Raw genomic sequence first — 25,461 nt, forward strand, 5'->3', positions numbered from 1 at the left:
CAGGCTAACAACATAAATTTTACATACTTGGAGAGCTAAAGTTATATTTACATGGAGCATTGTGTACAAATCTTGAAGCCTCTTGGTTGAATTCTTCATTGTGTTTTCTTTTAATACACTGAGATGAGAAATGCACTACTGGGAAAGTAGCACTGTATAAAGGGACATCTTTGTACTTCTACAGTAAACTGTATTGTTGACTGCAATTCATATGTAAATGTCAATCTTCTGTAACCATTCTGTGGATTTCTTTTTACCATTATATTATGAGAATTCAGCTTCTGTATTTTATTGGCGAAAGAATGATGCCTATTCAGTGTAAGGAGCATTGGTCTTACAGTAAAGAAAACGTCCTTTTCCTTTCCTTTTTCCCCAGCAATGAAGAAGTGATTTAGGAAGCTACATGTAATAGGCTTCTTTCTACCAATGAAATTCCATCTCAGAATTCTCCTACAGAAGATTTTGTCCTTTTTTTTTTTTTTAATCCAATATTCAGCTGCTTGTAGTTTGTGGCATTCTATCTAGAATAATGCCACAAGTATGTAGTAGCCAGTGTGCAGATCTCAGTATTTCAGAAAGGTGAGGTTGAGTTGAAATTCGAAATAAAAAAATATATATATATGGGAAGTTTGGGTGTTAAATCTGAAATACAAAAGGAGAACAAAAACAAAAAGGCATGAAAGGAATGTAGTAGAATTTTTTACATTTAAAATATAACAGAGGACGTCACAATAGAAGCAAATACCTGTAGAAAGATTGGAAAGCAGAAAAATAGTTTAAAAGGTAGATATTTCTGCTGCTTTTTATTCTAATCTTGCTTCCTGTTAAGCATTCTTTGAAAAGAATTAAGTTCTTGGTTGGTGCATTTCACTACCAGTTTTTATTGTATATGTGTGTGGTATTAGTTTCCTTCTGTACTGTCCACTACTGAGAGACTTTATATTTCTTTACATAATAAAGCACATAATAACCCAGCTTAATTGTAGGTGATAACAGATTCAGAAGAAATGAATGATGAGGATATAGGACACCGCCTGTGTATTAGTTACATATGAATTATTTCTCATGAAGCTGATGAATGTAGATAGGAAGAACAAGGATGCAATGAATGAAACTTAGAGTGAAAGACTAAAATAAATGATTAATGGTTTAAAGATAAAGATAATTTGAGAGCTCTGATTTAATTCATGTTTTCTAAGGTACATAAAATATTATTGCAAGCTATGAAGTAAAATCATTTTTTACAGAATATAAACTGAAATACAAATTAATGATTTATTTTTATAGAACTGTGCATTTTTTAAATAAACATGCTTGATAAAGTGACAGCAGATTAGAAAACATTTTTGCTCTTACCTGGAAAAGTGAAAGATTATATTTGGAAGTCTATCATCATTGTGTCAGAGTAACAAAAAAATACAGATGTAGAGACTGTAAAGCTCAATAACACATTTGTGGACAATTGCAACTTTAATTTATTTTTGTAATGTTCAAATTGTTTTATTCAAATTCAGAGCTTTGTTGTATTTACATTATGATCAGAAAATAACTGTAGTATTTTGAAAATAACTATATTTGAGCCATGATGTGATTATGCGTCCATTAAGGAGGCTGTAAAATTAGCTCAATTTTGAAGCTAGTATATTCCAGGTCACATGAGCAGAGAATTATAACCATACAGTTGGCTTCCTAGTGGAGGTGTGTGATTAACCTTTTGCAAGATTCATGTAGTAAGTAAAGGATAGAAGCAACCCAAATAATTAGGAGCTAGATACTGTAAGAAGCTAGACATGCTTGCATTTCATCATAGGTTGAGAGTCTTAGTTTCACTGGGCACTGGTATCGAACAGCTACTCCTCTCCAGGGCTGGATTGTGAGCTCTACATGAGAGTTCTACACATTCTGAAATCTCTTAGATGCTGTTGGTTCTGACCATCAAGTCTTTCATAAAACTGTAGTTTTTGTGGATTGACTGCAGGTATATATTCTGTGCACTTTGGTATTTAAGAAAAGTTGAGTTCATTGCTTGACCTTTTATTCAGTTGGCTTTTGCCTTGTTGGAAAAGTATTTTGTTTCTTTCATTTAAGAACAAATGACAAAGAAGATTTAAGAACAAAGACCTTTTTTTTTTTTGTTTTTGTTTTAAGGAGCTAAACATTTTTAAGGTTGCACTAAACTAACCAAGCTCTTAAGAAAAAAATTATATAATTTCTAATGCACTATAAATAAAAAAAATCTAGTTCATGAAGCATAAACATGCTTAGACTATTATTTTGGATCTGATTTCTTTATAACAGGATGTACTAAAAAAAATAAATGTGTTTCTTGGATAAGACTTCAATGCAGTAAACTTGGGGTGGAGTGGTAAGAATCATATAAACTGAAATCATTACCATTAAAGGGCCTTCAAAATACTTAATTGAATTGAAGTTTAAATATTATTAAGTACATTAATCTGTTTTATAGGATCTCTTTTCAATCAATGCTTACGTTTATGCTCAGAAGCCACAGCTGGATATTCATAGTTTTGAGGGTACCTTCACACGGGTAAGTAGTACCTATTTCTATTCCTCTCTTCTTAACATTCTCTTAGCATTACAAGAGTATTTTTACATGTTCCTGTCATGGAAATATTTACCAAAATGTTTTGTAAATGAAATAAGTATTGCAGAAAGCTAATACAAATAGAACATGGTGAAGAAACACAAAATCTGGAATGGTATATTTGTTGACATCACTAAAATATTCTTGTATTTGTATAGCACTAGAAATTGTTTGTCTCATAAGTCTAATATGTCATAGTGTCAAGTTGAATGTATTCAATTGCCTAACACAATGCAACTGTAGTTTCTGTGCAATAGATATTTAACAGCATTTCTTCAGAACTATTAGCTTTTCCTTGAAAAGTTCAGTTGCGTTGGAAAATAAAAGTTACTTATGTGGGAGCTTTATTAAATCTTTTTTTTCAAGGTATAATTATGTTCAAGACCGAATATGATAACATTGCAAACTTTTTGTGAGATTTTTTTTCTATTTTACTGTTTTTTCTATTTCAATGGGTGGCCAGCTAAAGTTAATGTTTTAAAGCAAGGTATTCAAACAGCTGGTAACAATAAATAAATAGAAATATTGCTTTATGGGGTTTTGGCAGTATTTATGCTATTAAGCAGATAGGCTTTTTAATTATTATTTTATGTTAACCATACTCAGTTGATTTATTCCTCTTGGTAGTTTGTTTTCAAAATAACTTGATAGAATTAACTAATATGAAAGGTATACAGAAGAGGTGATTTTTCGTCCAAGTGACTCAAACTGGTAATAGATTTTGTTTAGTAGCTGGAATTCAAGTTCACAGTCCTATGCAAACTTAAGAGATACTGCAGTTATTGACTCTGAAAGACAATTTTGTACCAGTTACATAGTTCATGCTGTCCACAAAGTAAATGTCCTTTGCCCACACATTTCTAAAGTTTTTACTTAAACATTTCATTATCCAATTGTCCAAATACAACTATTAAAAGCTGCAATAGTGTTATCCCAGTCCCAACAGCTAAGCATATACTGTTCTAAATATAATTTGAACTCCATAGAGCTTTTTTAACAACTCTAGTATGTGTGATCAAGACATTGGGAAATCGTGACTAAACAGTTGCTCCCTGTTGTGGGTTCCATTCATACACATAATAAGAGCAATATGATTCAAGCATCTGTGATATTTGTAAATAATCGTGGTGTGCCTTATGCTGTCACAGTTAGATTTGTATTGTTTTAACTGCACAAGCAGTAAGGGCAGTTCATTTTAAAATTCTGTATGCAGACATCTGAGGGCGTGTCCTTATATTTGGATTATATACTGGATCACACCGTGCATAGTTCTAGAAACCTTTTTTTCTTGTCATTAACAGTTTACTTTTCACAAAGTAAAATATGTTAGGGTGTTGCTTTAGAACAGTTTCTGATTTATCTTTCCAATTTTTCTGTGAGTTCTTGCTTGTTGTACTAAATCAGGTTTTGCATCTTATCCCAATTTTATGTTAAAGTTCCAAAGAAAAAAAAAAGTAACGAGCTCAGTGATACTGATGCATACATTTTTCCTACTTAGGCATTGGTGATCAAAGAATTCTTGCAAAGGTAGGTTGACAGGATAATAGCACACTGATATTTCTTTTTTTTTTCTTGTTATGAAGATATAGTACTAACAGTATAGCAGCCAGATGATTTGGAAAAGTGCATGACCATAAATCAAAATGAACTTAAATCCACGGCTGTATAGTTTTTATGTGGGAACAACTTCTTTGTAGGTACTCCTGTGAGAGAAATACATTCACAACTAACCTCACAGCTGATTGACTATGCATTTTGCAGTGCTTCTGCATAACTACATCAGGGGAGATTAAAGCTCCACTACACTCTGATGTCCACACTAAGTAATTTTTCATTGACGACCATGGATTTCGGTGCATCATATGCAGACATTACATGAAAGTTTAGTGTGAGTGTCTTTGCATGGGCATGTGGGAAGTATTATGCCTGACCCTTAAACAATAACATAAGTCAATTTTTCTCCTCTCCCCTCTTCTAGATTCCCTACCAAGAAACAATATATTGTACTTGGATTCTGTGAAAATGTGTGAGATTGTTCTCAGAACATTCTCCATTCTTTGTCTGATCTTATTGCGAAATATAGAATGCACAGAATAGGGATTTACAGATATGACTACTGGTGTGTATCAACTATCTGATGGTCCTGTGATGATATAATAAATAAGAAAACATTATAGTTTAACCCAGAAAGTGGCTCAGCACCACAAAGTCATTTGCTCACTCCTCCCCTTCTTAGTGGAATGGGGAAAAAATCAGGAAAAATAAAAACAGACACAAAGAACTTATGGGTTGAGATAAAACTATTTGCTAAGATAGAGAAAATGAAAAGGATAATTATTATGTATGTGTATGTATGTATATATATATATATATATATATATATATATATATATATATATGAATGTATATAACAAGTGATGCCCAAGTAATTGCTCACCACCTGGAATGATGTCCAGCTAGTCCCTGAGCAATGGAAAAGAGTGAGATGAATTCTTATTCTCTTCAAAACTCCTTCCACTTAATGTCATGTGGTATGGAATATCTCTTTGTCCGGTTTAAGTCAGCTGTCCTAATTCTGTTCCCTTTCAGCTCCTTGGGCACTTTGCTGTGAACATCCTTGGCTCTATACAACACTGTTTAGTAGCAACTATAAACACTGGTGTGTTATTAATATTATTTTTTCTCCCTGAACCAAAAACATAGCATCATACCAGACAGTCAAGAAAACAACTCCATTCCAGCTGAAACTGAGACAGGAAGCTATTTCATCAATTCTGAAAAGTCATGAGAAAACCATACATCTATAGGAAGAAAACAGCCTTACTTCTTAACCCAACTCTTCAGTTGGAGTCTAGAGATTATTCTAGAGCAGTCATATCCAACCCGCAACCTGCACTCGGCCTGGCCCAGTTGGCAGTGTGCTATGAAGATGGTAGTAGCTCTTCCCTACAGTGCGGCCTGGGGCACACACCCATCACTCAGCAACAGCCAAACTGTTAGTGCAGTAGTAACGCTGTATCAATTGAAACCAGGGTACTGTGCACTGCTGACTCAAGCAATACTGAATAATTGTATGCATTTTGACACATTAACTAAACACAGGGCTCTTAACAGTGCAGAATACGCACCCATTATTTCCCTTTTGGTAAAGGAACTTAAGACTAGGTTTCAAAATTGCAAAAAAAAAAAACCAACATCAAATTGTTTGCAACATCATTTTCAGTAATATAAATACATTACCAGAAAATTTTGAAAGGGAATGTATAGAATTGCAAACAGATATTTAACTCAAAATCTGATCATATCTGTTTTCCAGACTTTCATAATCCCTGTCTGTCAACAGTTTACGGGCAGGTTCGGCCCGGTTCCGTGATGATTGGTGCGGGGGACCCACGGACCCACGCCCCAGGAAAGGGGAAGGGGGAAAGGGAAAAGGGAAAAGGGAAATGGACCTAGGAACAAAACAGCGGCAACGATCTGAGGAGGAAAGCTAATTTACTAAATAAGATATCGGAAAGCAAAATAACACAATATAATACAATATAATTGGAATTAAAGCTAATACATCAAATAAAATGAGCAAGAGAGAGTGTCCGATAAACCAAAGGCCTTATGCTAACGCTGAAGGCGGACAGCAGCGAGCACCCACTGCTGAGTCCATCCCAAAGGAAAGAGAGCGTCCCGTGACCGCAGACAGTTTTTATCTTTCCCTCTGAGTGTAAACATGTAAGAACACAAAGCATCACAAAGTCCTCTGGGGAATGGAGTTCTTCTTCTCTTCTATAGACCGGTATACCTGGAACTATCGATCCACGGAGCTGGAGCATTAACTCTTTAACTCTAAATGCACTACATGATGTTATGATGTGGAATACCAGTACCAAAAATCATAAAACCATGACATTCCACCCCTTATTCCACATCACTACATCATGTTTGATATATATATAGAAGAACAATGATTAACATGCATTAAATTCACACTCATACAACATATATATGTATTTACATGGAATTACCGACGGCACTCCCCCAGCATCAAATTCCCTTGTGGTACACATTGAACATCCCTATTCTTCTGCATCACCTACCAAGTAGACCCAGGTCCCTGAGCAAAGACAGTTCCCCAGAGAGTTTTGCCCTTTCCAGAAGCTGGAAGGACCCAAACTACTTTTCCCAACATGTTCTCTACATGTACTACAGGGACCTTATCTCCCTCTATAGTAGGTGGAGATCTGGATTGGGTAGGACCATCACAATTGATGGATCCTCAAGTGTTGACCAACCAGGTGGCTTCTGCCAAATGCTTCTCCCAGTGCTTAAATGTTCCACCACCCATTGCTTTCAACATGGTTTTTAGCAACCCATTGTACCTTTCAATTTTACCAGAAGCTGGTGCGTGATAGGGGATATGATAAATCCATTCAATGCCATGATCTTTGGCCCAAGTATTTACAAGAGAATTTTTGAAATGAGTTCCATTATCGGACTCAATTCTTTCTGGAGTGCCATGTCGCCATAGGACTTGTTTCTCGAGCCCTAAGATGGTGTTTCAGGCAGTAGCATGGGGTACTGCATATGTTTCAAGCCACCCAGTGGTTGCTTCCACCATGGTGAGCACATAACGCTTACCATCGTGAGTTTGTGGCAAGGTGATATAATCAACCTGCCACGCCTCCCCATATTAATACTTTTGCCATCGCCCTTCCCCCCAAAGAGGTTTCATCCTCTTGGCTTGTTTAATTGCAGCGCGTGTATCACAGTCATGGATAAACTGTGCAATAGCATCCATAGTTAAGTCCACCCCTCGGTCTCTAGCTTATTTATATGTTGCATTTCTTCCTTGATGGCCAGAGGTTTCATGGGCCCATCGAGCTAAAAATAATTCACTCTTATGTTGCCAGTCCAAGTCTGCTTGAGCCACCTTAACTTTGGCAGCTTGATCTACCTGATGGTTATTTTGTTGTTCTTCACTTGCCCAGCTCTTAGGAACATGAGCGCACCTTTACAGCCATATTCTTTATTCAGGCAGCAATGTCTCTCCACAGTTCAGCAGCCCAAATAGGTTTACCCCTCCGTTGCCAACCATTTTGTTCCCACTGCTATAACCACCCCCATAAAGCATTTGCCACTATCCAAGAGTCAGTGTAAAGATATAACATGGGCCACCTCTCTCGTTCAGCAATATCTAAGGCCAGCTGGACAGCCTTTACCTCTGCAAATTGACTTGATTCTCCTTTTCTTTCAGTGGCTTCTGCAACTCATTGTGTGGGGCTCCACAGAGCAGATTTCCATCTGCAGTGCTTACCCACAATGCAACACGATCCATCTGTGAACAGGGCATATCTCTTTTCATTGTCTGGTAGTTCATTATATGGTGGGGCCTCTTTTTATCTTCAGGCCAGTCCATGATCACTTCTAGGATTCCTGGACAGTTGAGGTTCCCCATCCGAGCTCGCTGTGTAATCAGTGCGATCCACTTAGTCCAAGTGGCATCAGTAGCATGATGGGTGGAGGGAACCTTTCCTTTGAACATCCAGTTCAGCACTGGCAATCAAGGTGCCAGAAGGAGCTGTGTTTCAGTACCGATTACTTCAGAAGCAGCTCGAACCCCCTCGTATGCAGCTAAGATCTCCTTCTCAGTTGGAGTGTAGCACTCCTCAGACCCCCTGTACGCCCGACTCCAGAATCCAAGGGGTCGGCCTCTGGTCTCTCCAGGAGCTCTTTGCCACAAACTCCAAGTGGGACCTTCCTTTCCAGCAGCAGGGAGAGGATGTTCTTTACATCCTGTCCCGTCCGCACTGGCACAGTGTATGTGAGCATAGTGAGACAGTAGGTGGTGCATGTCAACAGTGGCAGACTTTTTTGAGCAGGGTATGCAGGCTCTTGTTCATTTTGTGTTGAAAATATGTAGTGATTTGTAGCTGTGAGTTTTGCTCTGTCAAATAGTGTTACTATGCTTTCAGTATCTGTTGTAGTTTCCATGGAAATAAATAGGAGGCATAATTTCAAAGCAACTTATATATGTTACCCAAGACAATTCTTCTTTACTCAGTGCGATCCAGGCAACCCAAATGTTTGGACACCCATGTGTCATGGTTTTATGATTTTTGTTATATTATTGATATTCCACATCATAACATCATGTAGTGCATTTAGAGTTAAAGAGTTAACTCTCTAGCTGCGTGGATCATCGATAGTTCCAGGTATACCTGTCTCAGAAGAGAGGAAGAACTACATTCCCCAGAGGACTGTGCGATGCTTTGCATTTTTACGTGTTTATGCCCAGAGGGAAAGATAAAAACCGTCTGCGGTCACGGGACCGTCCCTCTTCCCTTTGGGATCGAGCTCAGCAGTGGGTGTTTGTTGCAGCTGTCCACCTTCAGCGTTAGCATAAGGCCTTTGGTTTATTGGACACTCTCTCTTGCTCATTTTATTTGATTCATTAGCCTCAATTCCAATTACATTGTATTATATTGTGTTATTTTACTTTCTGTTATCTTATTTAGTAAATTAGCTTTCTTCCTCAGATCGTTGCTGCTGTTTTGTTCTTAGGCCCATCTCCCTTCTCCTTTTTCCCTTTTCCCCTTCCCCTTCCCCAGGGTGTGGGCCTGTGGGTCCCCTGCCTCAATTGTCACGGTACCGGGTCAAACTGTCCCACAAACCGCTGACACCATGTTTCTAGAGTATTGAATTGGTGTGTACTGGCAGGCACAGTATTTACCTTTTGCTTATGACATATGTCCAGAATTGTGCAAGTTGTTTCTTCATAGCTTGTGATCTTCCCTGATTTCTTACGTTTGAGTACCCCTTCCATCATTCCCTTAAGAATCTTTTCTTTTAATTTCTCTTGTGTTGCAGCTGTTGCATTGTCCTTTCACTCTGCGTTCACTCTGTGACTGTTTCTAAATCTTATTTTTTTATATACCAGTAGAAATGCTAGAATATTGATTTCTTTGAGTTCTAGTTTATCAACTGTACTCAAAATCTATTAACTGAAGAATATACTGAGGGATAAAAAAAACCACAACAATTCTTAGTATCCTATTCCTGACAGCAGCTAGAAGTAGACTACTGGGAAGAGAATAAGAAATAGGATAAGAAGATGATAGTGCTTCCTCAGAAGTTTCTTCTGTCTTTTAACTCATGACATGGGAACTTCTTGAGTCAGGGCTGATTTCTCTAAGTAACTTGCAATGAATTTTCCATCTTTAAACATAGCCAGCCCGTCCTTGAACCTGCGTAACCTTTCAGCATTGAAACAGCAAGAAGTGCTACAGGTTAATCACATACTTTTATGAAGAGCAACTACCTGTTTTGTTTTTGCTGACTTATCAGTGACTTCTTTTGTTCTTTGAAGGAGATGACAGTTATCTATTATCAAAGGCGTATTTTATCTTTCTACTTAAAAAGTTCCAATTTATTTAGTCAAACCTGGTTTAGAAGCTAGTTTGAACGTGGACTTTGGCCTTCTGAAAATTTCCCAGTTCCTTTTATTTTCTGTTTAGAGCAAGAAGAAATACATACCTAGCACATGGTTAAGCCATGGGTTTCTTTGTAGTTTGATATTTTTAATTTCATTATTTTTCTCTCCTACTAGCTTTAAGCATTCAGTCTTTTCTTTATTAAATTATCATTTTAGTAGATTTGTAATAACCTCAATCTGCTTTCTGAGTGGTTAGAATCAGCTAAAAGCTGATTTACTTTGTGAATTCGGGATGTGTGTTTTGTATGCAACTTTACATTTCAAAGTACAGAATTTCATCTGGCCACTTCTGTAGGTTGATTAATTTTTTTTAATTATTTTTTTCCTTGTTCTGTTACCACTTTTTCTTCGTATCCTACAGTGGTGATGAACACATTGAGACCTGGTTCATTTTTCTCTGGAATTCCGCTGACAGTTTCTTTTCAGTGGAGCAGGGCAGGGTAAAGAGAAAGAACACTTTAATCTACCCTCATTTTTAAATGCTGAAATGATTGCTCTATTTAAACATGTAACTGCTTTTCATTTTATGTCATAGTCTAAAATTTTAGTGTCCTAAACTGTAAACTACAGTACTACAGCACTATTAAATCATGTATGCATTTTTAAAGCTATTTTGTGCTAAAGTTTAATTTTTATTATATTTGAAGTTATGACTATGAAAGTGGAGATATAGAAGCAAATATTTCTGTATCCCTAATTCTGTATATTCTATTCAGTGGCTAGGTAAAAAACAGCATTTGTGTTGAAACATTTTTTTTTCATCTTGGAATTCAGCATGATGTGAAAATGATTACTTCAGTGTGATTATGGTGTTAGAAAATGGCAGATGGAAAATTGTCTCAGTGTCAGGGTTAACCTGATTCATAGCCCTTCTGTGAACAACAGGTATTTGGTATGGAAATTCTGAGAGGAAAAATGTAGAAACTATTTAATGTATTGAAACTAAATTCTTCCAAGTATTATTATCCATGTCTGTGTCCTATCAACTTTTTTGATGATTGTAGAAGATTAAACCATTAATTTTGGTGGAGTTGCAGAATTTCACTGAAATTCTTTGAGGTCTGCTCTAATAGAATGCACATTCCTATACATGTACTGGCAGCTCCTCTGACGAATGCTGGCATGATTTCCTCTTTGAGGTACATCAGTGTGTTTAAAAAGAAAAAAAAAAGAAAAACTTTTTTTTGCACACTTGTACATTAGTTTTCTTCATCACTTCTTAGTGATGCAATGAGAAACTCCACAGATTTATTATTTAGAATACTTGAACAGAATTTCTCTTTTTTTTGTTTTTCACCTTCCACTTTGTAAATGTATATAGAACTATAAAAATCAGGCAGCCTTTCCTGTAAGGACAGGCTGAAAGAGCTGCGGCTGTTCAGCCTGGAGAAGAGAAGGCTCCGAGATGACCTGCCAGTGGCAAGTTTGTCAATGACACTGAAGCTAAGTGATGAAATTGACTTAGTAGAAGAAGAAAGGCATCATCCAGAAGGACCTGGATGTACTCAAAAACTGGGCACTTGGAAGCCTAATGAGCCTTAACAAGGCCAAGTGTGAAGTTTTGCACTGTTGTCCAGGCAATCCCAGATATGAGTGCAGACTGGGAAAAGAAATCATTCAGAGCAGTCATGCTGAGAAAGACTTGAGAATCCTGATGGACAAAAACCTTGACATGAGCCAGCAATGTGCTCTTGCAGCCCAGAAGGCCAACAGTAGCCTGGACTGCATCAAAAGAGTGATGGCCAGCAGGAAGAGTGAGGTGTCCCCTCTATTCTGCACTTGTAAAGCCCCATCTAGAGTATCATGTCCAAGCCTGGGGCCCCCAGCACGGGAGAGAAGTAGAGCTGTGGAAGCAGGTCTGTAGGAGGGCCACAAATATGATCAGAGGGCTGGAGCACCTCTCCTGCGAAGAAAGATTGTGTGTGTTCAGCTTGTTCAACATGGAAAAGAGAAGGCTCTGAAGAGACCTGATGCAGCCTTCTAATTTTTAAAGAGAGCTTATAAGGAGGATGGAAATCAACTTTTGACACAGGTGGATAGTTGACAGGACAAGGTGGAATGCTTTTAAAGAGGAGGATTTAGATTAGGTGTCAGGAGGAAGATTTTCCACTCAGAGAGTGATGAAGCACTGGAACAGATTGCCTGGAGAGATGGTGGATGTCCCAATCCCTTGAGGCATTCAAGGCCAGGTTGGATGCGCTCTTTGGGCAGTCTCATCTAGTGGTTGGCCACCCTGCCCATGCCAGGGGGGTGGAACTGGATGGGCTTTAAGGTTCCCACCAGCCTAGGCAATACTATGATTCTATAAAAAGTAATCAAGGTTAGCAAGTCTCTTGCTTACCAAAACCAGTCTGTACATGTTATGAACAGTTCTGTGAAATGAATACTGCTGTTTGGTGCCAGCCAAAGTGTTAGCCTTCCACTTCACGATATGAACCATATGTCACTATATGACCATAGTCATGGTCATGTAGTGGCAATGCCTTATGAAAATGTTGAAGGATTTCAGGAACGTTGTTCTGCTACTTTGTGCTGTTCCTCAAAAACCCACGATAGGAATGCATTAATTTGATATCTCTTTTCAATATGTTCAATCCATGCTTTATTAACAGTGTTGAAACAGATTCTGAAATCTCTAAATAAGTTCCCTATAGGAACATAGCACTGAATATATTCCTGTTTCAACGCTGACATGTGTTGAAACGTGTGTAATTGGCAGTCTTTCCACCCAATACTGTGTCCAAAACAGCCACAGTTAGTATTTTGACTTACAAATACCAGCGTCTTCCTTTGAAAAACTACTATTCTGTGGATAATTTGTAATCAGATTTATGACCCTATGCAGTGCTTAGTTAGGTTTTAAGAAGGCTGAAATAGTCACAGAATCCTGATAATCCAAGAAAGACAGAAATCTGAGCATTATCAAGGTAGGAGAAATTATCAAAAATATGGTCTGTGGATGAACCCTGTCTCAGGGTTGTCTCAGATTAAGTTTTCAAGTATTACGGAGGTGACTGCATAGTATCAATCATACTTCTTTGATGATTATATAGATAATAAAAGTTGTTCTAATAATACTTCTTTAATATTTTATGTTTCAGTGATCAAGAATTTAAAATTACTGGTAGCATTAGTAACTTATAAATATTGCTGTAGCTGCTGATCCTGTATTACCTTCAGAAGTAGTTCCAGTTAGTCGTTTTGCTCTCCTAAGCATTGCTTGTCCGAGACGAAAGAGAACATGATATCTGTTACTTGAAACACAATGATTCATTGAAATTTAGAGGTTTCCACAGATAAGATTTGATTATAACCTCCAGGTAGCTTAATCCCATCTAATTTCATGTGCCTATTACTGGAATCAGAACTACAGTGATGCTGAAAGTCTGCCTTTTCATTTTAGTAACAGATCATCAGATAAGTGCATCTTAGCCATCAGTCCAAGTTTAAAATTGAATTTGTTTTTCTACATATACAGAAGCAAAAAATTGAACCATTTTTAACTGTGTGAAGAAAAACCTACATTTTAACTCTTTAAACTTCTGTAGGGATATCAGTGTGAAGTATTTTTACTGTTATCTGGCAATATTTTGGAATTCACTTTAGCATTTATTTATTGAAAATTCCTACACAGTGTCATGTTATTCTATTAGAGGACTTCCAGTTGCTGTTGTCTCTAATATATTTTGTTAAGGAATTAACACTACTTAATTCCTTACATAAGATTTAAAAAAATAATCCTTTTTTTTATCAAAGCATAATCTTTGTAAGAGACCATCTGTAATTCTTCATAGAATGCGCTACTTTTGTGAGTCTTGAGCCGAAATATGTTTTGGGGTTTTTTTTAATCTTTTAATTCTGTACCCTTCCTTTCTTTCCTTCTATTTCTGACAGAATAGGTTTCTATGTGTCAATTTCTATGTGACAATTCTTAATTAAGAAGAGTTACAATGTCCTTGCTAGGAAATTTTCAATTATATACAAAAGTGTGTTTCTTTTGAGATCTTTTGGTTTTTAGGAATATAAATTTCTAAGCAGTGTATCCCATGGTTCTGCGTTTTTTGTTGTTTTTTGTTTTTTGGTTTTTGGTTTTTTTTCAAAATAAGTTGACAAATGGATATAGGTTTTGATAATCAATCTTATGCAAAATTTGTGTACTTGTGGTTTCTCATTTCCTGCAAAATGTTTAGTGCAGTCTGTAGTCTCTTGATTACCCTACCTGCTAAAGTCCTGTAGCGGTAAACATTTCACAGCTGCTAAGTAACAAATATGTAGATGTGCATAATTAATTATGAAAAATTAAGTTTGTTTCTAGTCAGTGGACTGAGGCAAGGAAGGATGGAGAGGTGAGGAAAGTTCGTGGAATCATAGAAGCAATTTCATATTGGAAGTGTTTTCCTGTTGGATGTACATTTTGTGCATGTTGTAAGACAGTGGAAAATGTGTTTACATTTAAAAGTAAAATAGTCTTCCCTTAAGTTGCTGTAATGTCACTTGGATTGCAAAATGATAATGATCATAACTTACTGTATCATTTATAAATGATTAAAATAGTCATAAGGAACAAAACTAATTTTTAGTGGTTACTGTTCTTAGCTCACTTTCATTGTTAGATATGGCATACAGTTCCTCAATTTCATGAAGCTGAGGAAGGAGCATGTTCCTTTTAAAAAAGATGTTGACTTGATTTTTTTCTCAGAACATAAATATTTTTAAGTAATACAGTTTTGAATCACAAGTGAATTTTTTGTCAGAATCTAGACAATGTATATTCAGTGAATGCTATTACACAGTGATTTGATGCAAGGATTGAGACATCCTGTGCAAATTATTTTATTGAGACCATTTGGCTTAAATATGGCTGTTTGTAATGCTGATATAGTAGTTCTTCTTATTTTTCACAGGAAGACAGTGATCCAGCAGTTCATGAAAGCCTTAGCATAGAAAATACATTATGGGCGAGCACTGTTGTTGCTTCAGGTAAGTCTTGCAACATCAAATCTGAAAATACATCTAAAACCTCATCTGTGGAACTGTACTTTTTTTTCTTATGTAGTGAAATATTAATGACTTTTGAAAATCTTTGTCTTTCTGTTGCTCCCTTGTTTGCATTCTCATCGATTTCCTCATGTTACTGACAACACTTTCATATCTTTTTGATCCTTCTTAATAGACTTTTTGCTGTTTCAGTAGTGCTGTCTTTTGTGTCCCATTAAAGCTATTGAACTTTTTAATTAAAAATTCATATTGTAAAGTGATATGTTCAATCCACTGTGGATAGCGTCTTGCTAAGAAGTGAGAATGGTCTTGCACACGTTAAGAGATTTTCTTGATACACACACCATGGTGAAGGTAAAACTTGCTTAAAATCTTTTATTGGGCAAGTCTTCATCAGAAATTATTACCCAGTTACACTGTTATATAATTTTCGATCAATTTTTAAATATCAGTAATGTTTTCTCTGTCTTTCATTTATTATTAAATAGATGCTTTATTCAGCCTCTAAGACATTATAAAATGTGGAGGTCAGGGGCTGTCCTGGATAGAGTGACCATGAAATGGTAGAGTTCTCAATTCTTGGTGGAGCCAGGAAGGGGGACAGTGGAACTAGGACTTCTGGAGGGTGGACTTTGAATTGTGCAGAAGACTAGTATGGGTCTCCCCTGGGATTCAGTCCTGGAGGATAAAGAGGTCCAGGATGGCTGATCACTCTTCAAGGAGGAAGTCTTAAAGGTGCAGGAGTAGGCTGTCTCCCTGAGTCGCAAAATGAGCCGGCTGGGAAGAAGAGTGGCATGGATGAACAGGGAGCTATTCTTGAGGCTCCAAGAGAAAAAGTGAATCTGCCTCCTGCAGAAGAAGGGACAGGCAACTCAGAGTACAGAGAAGTTGTTAAGATGTGCAGAGAGAAAATTAGAAAGGCAAAAGCCCAGCTTGAACTCAACTTGGCTGCTGGGGTAAAAGGGAACAATAAACTCTTTTACAAAAATATCAACTGTAAGAGGAGGATCAAGGGGAATCTCCATTCTTTACTGGACATGGGTGGGAGCATGACCACTGAGGGTAAGGAAAAGGTTGAGGTTCTCATTTTGTTCTTTATGTCTGTCTTAATTTAAAAGTCAGACCAGTTATCCTCAGGGTACTTCACTCTGACTTGGGAGTCTTGGTTGGGGAGCAGAATAAGCCCTCCACGATCCAGGAGGAAACATCAGAGACTTCCTACTCCAGCTGAACTGACACAAGTCCACGGGGCTGGTTCAGATTCACCTGAGAGTGCTGATGGAACTGGCAGAGGTGATAGCCGAGCCGCTTTCCATCTCTGAGTGCTCCTGGTTGACTGGCGAGTTCCCAGAAGACTGGAGGCTTACCAGTGTGACTCCCATCTACAAGAAGGGTTGTAAAGAGGATCCAGTTAACTACAGGCCTGGCAGCGGGACCTCAGTGCCTGGGAAGGTTACGGAGCAGATTGTCTTGGAGGAAATCACATGGCATGTGCGGGACAGCTGGGGCATCAGGCTTAACCAGCATGGGTTCATGAAGGGCAGGTCCTGCTTATCCAACCTGATCTCCTTCTATGATCTAGTGACCTATCTGGTGGATAAGGGAAAGGCTGCTGATGTGCTCTACCTTGACTTCAGCAAAGCCTTTGACACTGTCTCCCACTGTATTCTCCTGCAGAAGCTGGCAGCCTGTGGCTTGGACAGGTACACTCTTTGTTGGGTAAGGAACTGGCTGGAGGGGCAATCCCATAGAGTGGTGGTGACTGGAGTTAAATCTGGCTGGTGACCGGTCACGAGTGGTGTTCCACAGGTGTTGGTACCGGGGCCTGTCCTACTCACTGTCTTTATTGATGACCTGGACAAGGGTTAGGTACTCCCTCGTTAAGTTTGCAGATGACACCAAGTTAGCTGGAAATGTCAATCTGCCTGGGGGTAGCAAGGCCCTACAGAGGGATCTGGACAGGCTGAATCACTGGGCTGAAGCCAATGGGATGGGCTTCAACATGACCAAGTGCTGGGTTCTGCACTTTGGCCACAACGTTACAGGCTTGGGGCAGAGTGGCTGGAAGACTGTATAAAGGAAACAGTCCTGGGGGTATTGGTTGATATTCGGCTGAACATGAGCCAGCAGTGTGCCCAGGTGGCCAAAAGTGCCAATCCTGGCTTGTTTCAGAAATTGTGTTTCCAGCAGGAGAAGGGAAGTGATTGTCCCTCTGTACTCAGCACTGGTGAGGCCGCACCAGGTCGAGTACTCTGTTCAGTTTTGGGCCCCTCACTTCAGGAAAGACAAACCAATCCAGGGTGTTTAGGCAGGAGGCATGTAACCCCATCAGCACACTAAAGTAGCTGTATGCAGATATGACTCCGGTGCTGAACATGAGCTTAAGACGCCAGCATGCTCTAAGGTACATGAAAACCCTTAGTCCACTTAGCACCAGTTTTACAATGGAGTACAGATATTGCACTGCCCGCATTCTCCACCAATAATTGTCACGGTGTTATCTGTGACAGTGCCCCAAGGGAAAACCAAAGAGAGAGAGAGAGAGAAGAGAAGAGAAAAAGAAAAAAAAACTGTGTCAGTGGCCACGTGGCCGCCGGAGCACAGCCGCGCTCCGGGGGAAGGGGGAAACAGCGGGAAGAGATGGGTCGACGAAAAGAAACAACGGCATGATCTGAGAAGGAACGGTAACTTTACTAAATCTAATAAAATCGAACAATTGAGAGAGAAATGAAGTTTCTAAACCAAAAGCTGTGAGCTTACGTTAAGGAGGAATTGCCGGGGAAGCACACGTGCTGAACCTCCACGGCAGCCCAGAGGAGCGCCGCCTGGCATCCGGTGCGGAGCTCCGCCCCTCTGCTGCTCCCACAGCATTAACTCCTTAGCAGCCTGCAGGATGTTCTGATGTGGAATACCGGCATCAAAACCACAAAAGGTTGTTACAGAACCTTCTGGGTCAAGTGATTTGTTTTGACATACCACTGACTGATGCTGTCAGCCTCAACTGATGAGACAAGGAGCTGTATCGTAGGCTCACTGGAAAGGAGCGTGTAGTTAGGTTGCACAACTTCATTTATTTCAAAAAAGGTTTTGCATAGGATATGAAGAGCAGTTGTCAGACAAAGACATTTTCTTTCTTCCTGGATTTGCGTTTTTGCTTTACAATATGTGCAGTGTCAGATTTGTATGTAAAAGCATCATGCATAATGGTACCCTGTGATACAATTGCCAGTTCTCAGCTCAGTTTTCTGAGTTTTTTTTCCCTTATTGTGATTCTGTGATTTTAGAGGGAAATATGTGGCTTTCACAGCATTAATAGTAATAAAAGTATGTATGATATGGTACTGGCAGCAGCAAGGAGAAGAAAAGACAAATAATGTAATCTGAAGAGCAAGTTAAAAAAAGAGAAAACAGGAGGAAATAATGTTTTCTTGTAATCCCACTGCATTATTTCACATGCGAAGTGCTGGCTTGTTTCTGTTAAGACTTCTCCTACATGATATACTTTTTCAGTACATTGCTTTTATCAGGCCTATTTTCTTCCCCTTGTTTTTAGTGCTTTTACTTTGCATAACTGTAAGGTAAATAACTCCCAATGATGGTATTCCGCAAGGAGATAGTATAGGGGATGGTATATTTTAAGTAGTTCTATATAAACAGTATACAGATAATACAAAAGAGAAGATGGCTCACCTTTATGATGACAAGGCTCACAGGGGACTCCACATGGGAGGGATCTCCAAGAAGAGATCCTTCCCTGGTAGCAGTCAGCCCTTAAATGGGGTTTGGGAGAGGTGGAACCAGGCTCCACCCCTTCCACTCACACAGGTATATCACCTTCACCTGTGCCCCCATGGCTGACTCAGTATTCACCTCAGGTGACCAATCAGTGGTTCAGGCCATGATTCAGCAGTTCCCATACACTCCACCCCTTCACAACATGAACCACTGATCAAGTAACCATAAGGTGAGCTCCCCTTGATACAGAGACCCAATACATCGCGACGCTTACATAATTGCCCGTCGCAACGCATGTTGATGTAATCCAAGATGAGTGATGATTGGCGCATCAGTCAAACTCTTCTTTGGGCCAGTGCTCGGTGGTATCTACTGGAAGCGTGTAATCACACAGTGCAGGTCCATCTTATGTGTCATCAGTCCCGGTTAGACCATCACCAGATGCTGCACATGGTCTTATAGCAACTCTGGAACACTGCAGTATTGTTTGGTTCCTTCTGGCGACTCATAGACTTATGGGGAGTAATACAAGTGTTTTAGAGGTACCAAGAGGGGAAGATCCGCTCTCCAGGGCAAGATACAGGCCATATTCCTGTCTTGGGTTAACACTTCAGCTTGTACAGGGGCATGCCCTGGCCGCCTGTACCAAACCCTTTGACCCGATGTCTGTGGCTGTACGACTATATCAGGCACCAAAGGGGGTGTCCTGATCTGCCACAGAGACATGATAGGGGTTCCCTTAGCAATGAAGACTGGAGTGTTAACCATTATTTCAGTAGGCCATGTACCAATTACCAGAGGGGCTACCGAACCCCCCACCTCCAATAATCTCTCCCAAGGTGCAAGTAGGCCGCACCATCGTGGTCCTACCTGCACCTTCCAGGGCCATTTTATTTTATTGGTACCTGGTTTTAGGTCCTCAGGGGCAGGGAGCAGAAGATTGTTCTCACGGCCAATCTGAGGTTTCACTTCATTATCGGTGCCCATAATTTGGATCCTAAGTGGGGAGGCCCATGTTGTTTGTAACATTTTCAAGGCACTGGGTCTGCCATCTCTAGGTCTTTCATTCAGGTCCCGCAGGGTCTCATGGAGTCTCTTTGTCCACCCCTGCAGGGACTGAGAGTCTGTCTTCAGGGCAGCCTTGAGAATACCATTGTAACATTCAATAAGGCCTGCCCCTGTTGGATTATATGGCAGGTGGAATCGCCACTCAATATTATTTTCTTCTGCCCAGCATTGTATCACTGCACCCGTGAAATTACTTCCTTGGTCACTCTCAATGACTTGCAGCGTCCCGTAGGCAGCCATCAACCTTGTGAGTGCCTTTATAGTGTATGCCTGGTTGGCTTTTGGTACTGGATAGGCCTGCATTAGCCTACTCGTGGTGTCAACACAGGTTAGGGCATATCTCACCCCCTCAGACTGAGGGAGGGGCCCAATATAATCAACCTGCCACCTCTGTAGAGGATTGTGTCCTCTAGCAAGATGGGCTGTAGTTTCAGGCAACGACCTCAGTCTTATCTTAGAGCAGGCGTCACAGTCTCGGTATGCTTGAGTGATGTTCGATAGTTGTATGGGCAGTCTCCATGCTTTAGCGGCTGCCCACATGGCCTTCTGCCCAGCATGCCGCAGCTTTTGATGTAGCCAGTAAGCGATATTCTCAGATGGTGAGTTCTCAACCCATCTAACTCGGGCAAGTGTGTCGGCTTCATCATCTCCTGGTGACTGTAGGGGTTGATGACCAGAAACATGGTAGACACACACAGTTCTGTGTTTGACTGCATTCCATATGTCTAACCACATATCTTTGCCCCAGACCGGTTGGGAGTGAATAGTCCAATCCTGGGTAGCCCACTGTGCGATCCAAAGAGTGAGCCCCCGATACACAGCCCAACTATCTGTGCAAATATTCAGGATACCATCACCAGGTTCTTTGGTTATAACCATCCACACCGCCCGCAACTCTGCCCACTGGCTGCTTTGACCATCCCCCTCTTCGAACCATATCGTGTCTGTGGCAGGATGGTACGCTACTGCTCTCCACTTACTTGGGTTGCCCTTGCTGGACCCATCCGTGTACCAGGCATCTTCAGGAATAGGATATTTTGCTTCCTGGACGGGACTCTTCCATGGTGGAGCAACCAAAGTTTGTTTTGGTGCATCACTATGATACGTTACTGGGCCAAGAATCTTCTGGAGCTCTTCTTTCAACGGTGAGGAAGACAGACTACTCCTCTGACTGAGATAGGCGACCCATCGTGCCACCGTCTGTGCGTGGGCCACCCCCGTCTTAGGAAGGTGGGTCAGATCTCTTACCCACCCCTGGATTGGCAATGTAGTCTTGACTATAACTTCGGCCTTTAATAATAACCCAATAACTTTGGGTTATTGGCTCTACCGCTTGTAATGCGGAATAGGCAGCCAATAACTGTTTTTCAATCATACTATATCTTTCCTCTGCTCCATGCCACACCTGAGACCAAAATCCAATGGGGGTCCAAACAGAACTCTGACATTGCCACAGGCCCCAGCCAAAGCCATCTTGAGTTACATGAACATCTAGCTCAGCTGGGAGGGTAAGATCAAATATACCCAGTGCCTGGGCTTGTTTAACCGCCTGTTTCGCCTGTTGGAAAACATCCTGTTTTGTTCTCCCCCAATCCCATAATTGGCCCTTTTTGGTAAGTCTATATAAAGGTCTCAGCAGCTGCACCAAATGAGGTATAAAGGAACGCCAATATCCCAATATACCCAGGAATTCCTGCAGCTGCTTTGGTGTTGTAGGGACTGGAAATGCCTGAACCTTATCTATGATGGCATCAGGTAATACTTTGGTCTTTCCTGACCAGACTACTCCTAAAAATTTTATGGACAGTCCTGGACCTTGCACTTTTTGAGGATTGATAGCCCATCCTCTTTCACTTAGGTAGGCAGTTAATGAATCTGCTGCCTCCCCTACTGCTTCCAGTGAGTCGGATGTTAACAGGAGGTCATCAATATAGTCGTATAGGTTCACATTGTTCGGTTTTCTCCAATCAGCCAGGTCACGTGCCACCAAATTATGACAGTATGTTGGTGAGTGCACGTACCCCTGTGGCAAGACCTGAAAGGTCCACTGCCTGCCTCCCCACGTAAATGCAAATTGATCTTGTGATTCTTTAGAAATAGGTATGCTAAAAAACACATTCGCTAAATCCAGGACACAATGGTAGGTTTTAATTTCCCTACTAAGAGTGTCCATTAAGGAGGCAATATTGGGTACGGCCGCATGGATGGGCGGCGTGACCTTATTCAGTTCCCTATAATCCACCGTCATTCTTCATGTTCCATCCGACTTCCGTACTGGCCATATGGGGGAATTATATGGGCTGTGTGCAGGTCTTATAATACCTACTTTCTCTAATTCCTGCACTGTCTTTGATATTTCTTCTTGCCCACCCGGGAGTCTGTACTGTCTTACATTAGTAATCCGGCGTGGTTTTGGCAAACAAATGGGCTCATGTTTCGCATGGCCCCTCAATATTGTCCGTATTGCCCGGATACTAATGTACCTCTGCCGTAGTCTGAACCCTCCCACAGTCGTCTGGAGAGACAGACCCCATAGAATGTCTATGCCCAGGATATATTCTGGAATTGGGGCAATCGACACCTTATACTCCCGGGGCGGGAGACGCCCAACCCCCAATTTCAGCCACGTCTGGGTGACTGGAATAGTCTGTCCCGCAAACCCACCAATCATCACTCTATTACCCTTAAATTTTGTTGGGTCTCCATATATAATTGATGTTTCTGCACCGGTATCCACTAGAGCCATCACCTTCTGCACATTTGTCCTGGACCAGAATATTGTTAGTTCTACATAGGGCCCCCGGTCACATCTGGAGGCCCTATGGGGACCAGAGTTTTCTGTTAATCCATGAATTTTGCCAGATCTAAATCTTTTGCCACAGGTGGCTCAGGCACTGTAGCCCGTGACACCTGCGGATGTTTTTTTCTTCTGTTCGGTATTATAAAGTCAGCCAAATTCCAGGTTGTCGGTGTTTTTTGTATAACTCGTACTCCCGATTTTCTGGGAGCACTCAGAAATTTCTGATCATTTCTAAGCTGTTTCCACAGCTGCAACAAAACATGGTTGGGTTGCCCATCAATTTTGGTAAACGCAACCCCAGCCCATATGAGATCATTAAACATAGTCCTCCGGGATACCCGTACGGGGCCTGATCGGGGCATCTGTGGAGCAGGCTTTTTAGTTTTAATAGGGAAGGCCTCAGCGTCTTCCACTATACGAACATTGCGCCTGGTTCTTACGCGCTCCGTCTCCCCTAAGTCTGCCACTAACTGGGCTGCCTGCTGTACGATGGCTTCTGATGCCACCAACAGATTTAATATGGAAACCAACATCCCATATAGGTTGGAGGGGGCCTGCTGTAGTATCAGATCTCCCATGCACGCTGTAAGTTTCTCCATATCGGGGCTTTCAAAAGCGTCTGCGTACAGAGCTTCCCTCATACCTAGTTCTCTGATGTAGGTCTGGAGGTCCTCCATAGAGGACCACAAACCAGTATTAAGAGGGATATCGGTTTTGTTGGGCCACGTTAAGTGGCACACAGCCATCAACCAATCTATAATAGAATGGTTTTCCTCATTGTAGTGGACAGCTGCATATAATCTTTGTCTTAAGGCTGGGTTTATTGTTATAGATGCTAATTTTGACATTTCTGTCCCATTCACTAAAACACTTTCAGCTCCTGCATCCCATAACCTTAGGAGCCACAATGGTATGCTTTCCCTTGTTTTCTGATGGAACCGTTGTACTAGGTCCATCAACTCATTAGCTGTATACGGACGAGCAGTTACATGGAGGCAGGTTTCTGCAGGGGGCCACTGGTCAGGAGGCACCCCTGCTGGTCTATCCTGTACCTTTTTTGTTTTTTGAGTTATGATAGGCCGAATCTCGAATGGGTCCATCATAGATGGAGTTTCGAGATCTGCCTTAGAGATCTTTTTTCCTGTCATATCAGAGTCTTCTTCCTCTGATTTTTGGGTGTCTTCTACCGATATATTCCGTATTTGTCTCGTGGGGACATTTAGGCCAGGCTTTTTGGTTGTTAATGTACCCAGCTGTTGCTCAAGTTTCTCAACACGGTCTCGTAATAATTGATTTTCAGTCTCCATATTAACATTTGCAATATCTAATTTGAGTATGGCCATTACTAATGGCCAGGCTACTGCAGAGGCAGCTAACCGCCGCTCCTTGGTAACAAGTATGTCTTTATCTAATCCTAGAAAGTAGTCAGTCAAATAAGATGGGGAGGGAGAGGCAGTCCCTGGAACCCGCATGGGTCCCCATTTCTCAATAATGGACACCAACCCATAGTAGGGTGACCCCATGAACCCTGGAATTAGACCAGGGATTGTCTGTTCTAGGGGGGTAACATTCTCACCCCTGGCCCAATTTAACATATTCCAAATGAAGGACATTATGGATTTAGTATTGCTAGAGCTGCCTGGCTCGCCAAGTGTAAGGTAAATAACTCCCAATGATGGTATTCCGCAAGGAGACAGTATAGGAGATGGTATATTTTAAGTAATTCTATATAAACAGTATACAGATAATACAAAAGAGAAGATGGCTCACCTTTATGATAACAAGGCCTGCAGGGGACTCCACATGGGAGGGATCTCTGAGAAGAGATCCTTCCCTGGTGGTGGTCAGCCCTTAAATGGGGTTTGGGAGAGGTGGAACCAGGCTCCACCCCTTCCACTCACACAGGTATATCACCTTCACCTGTGCCCCCATGGCTGACTCAGTACTCACCTCAGGTGACCAATTAGTGGTTCAGGCTGTGATTCAGCAGTTCCCATACACATAACCTTATTGTGCATGTTAGGAAGGGGTTGCTGAGAGGGAAAAATAATGAAGTAGTGATCACAAATGTTTCTGTTGGGAAATGAAATCAAGTTTTAGACTGAATTAATTTGTGTTTATGTTTTTAGTAAAAGAATCTTTGCGTAGGGGATTAAGACTGCAGGATGGAGATTGTTGGAAGGACTCTTTCAAGCTCTGTCCTTTGGGCTCTTGAGAACTGCTTTCCTTGAAGTCACTGTTTGTCTCAGCTTGTTTTTCTTTTTCTCTTTCTATATGCTGAATTCCTGATATTCCCTTTTACACAGAACATAAAACATGTTGCTTCAGCTGGGATAGCCTGCTGTCTCACTAAGTGCTACTGTTAGTCAAAGTGAGGTAGAAAGTGTAGGTTAGGCTAGGAAAAGTGTTTGGGGAACGGTGTGGGGAATACCTCAGAAAACTTGAGGTCTCATTGCTACTGCCTTGGGAGTATTAGGGGAAAGACACCACAAATCAATCATATTTCATATCAGTAACAGTAAATGTAAGTGTATAAGGGTTTATCAGCTGCATGTTGAATTCAGAATGCTTTTGTCCCACCTAGTATATTCTATATGCCCAGATTTTCTAGACTCAGAATGAATAGCTAGCGGTAGGAATCTGAAGTGCTTTTTGCTCCTCCACTCTAAAACCCTGACAGACATCTGGATACTGTGTGTACAGAAAATACAAGGACTAATCTGCCAGGATCACACAGGAAGCCTCACTTTCAAGCCCAAACCATGCAGG

At 40.6% G+C, this 25,461-nt stretch overlaps 1 protein-coding gene across 1 annotated transcript in view; it reads left to right on the forward strand.

The window, feature by feature from the left end:
- Positions 1-25,461, forward strand: part of ATP9B (ATPase phospholipid transporting 9B (putative)) — a 172,371-nt gene that overhangs the window by 77,242 nt on the left and 69,668 nt on the right. Inside the window, exons 9-10 of the mRNA XM_065753250.1 lie at positions 2,468-2,548; positions 14,996-15,071. Coding sequence (XP_065609322.1) covers positions 2,468-2,548; positions 14,996-15,071 — 157 coding nt within the window. The remainder of the gene's footprint in view (positions 1-2,467; positions 2,549-14,995; positions 15,072-25,461) is intronic.

This window comes from Cyrtonyx montezumae, unplaced genomic scaffold (genome assembly GCF_038088225.1).
Source record: "Cyrtonyx montezumae isolate F1298 unplaced genomic scaffold, pur_monq_1.0 scaffold_8, whole genome shotgun sequence".
NCBI lineage: Eukaryota > Metazoa > Chordata > Aves > Galliformes > Odontophoridae > Cyrtonyx > Cyrtonyx montezumae.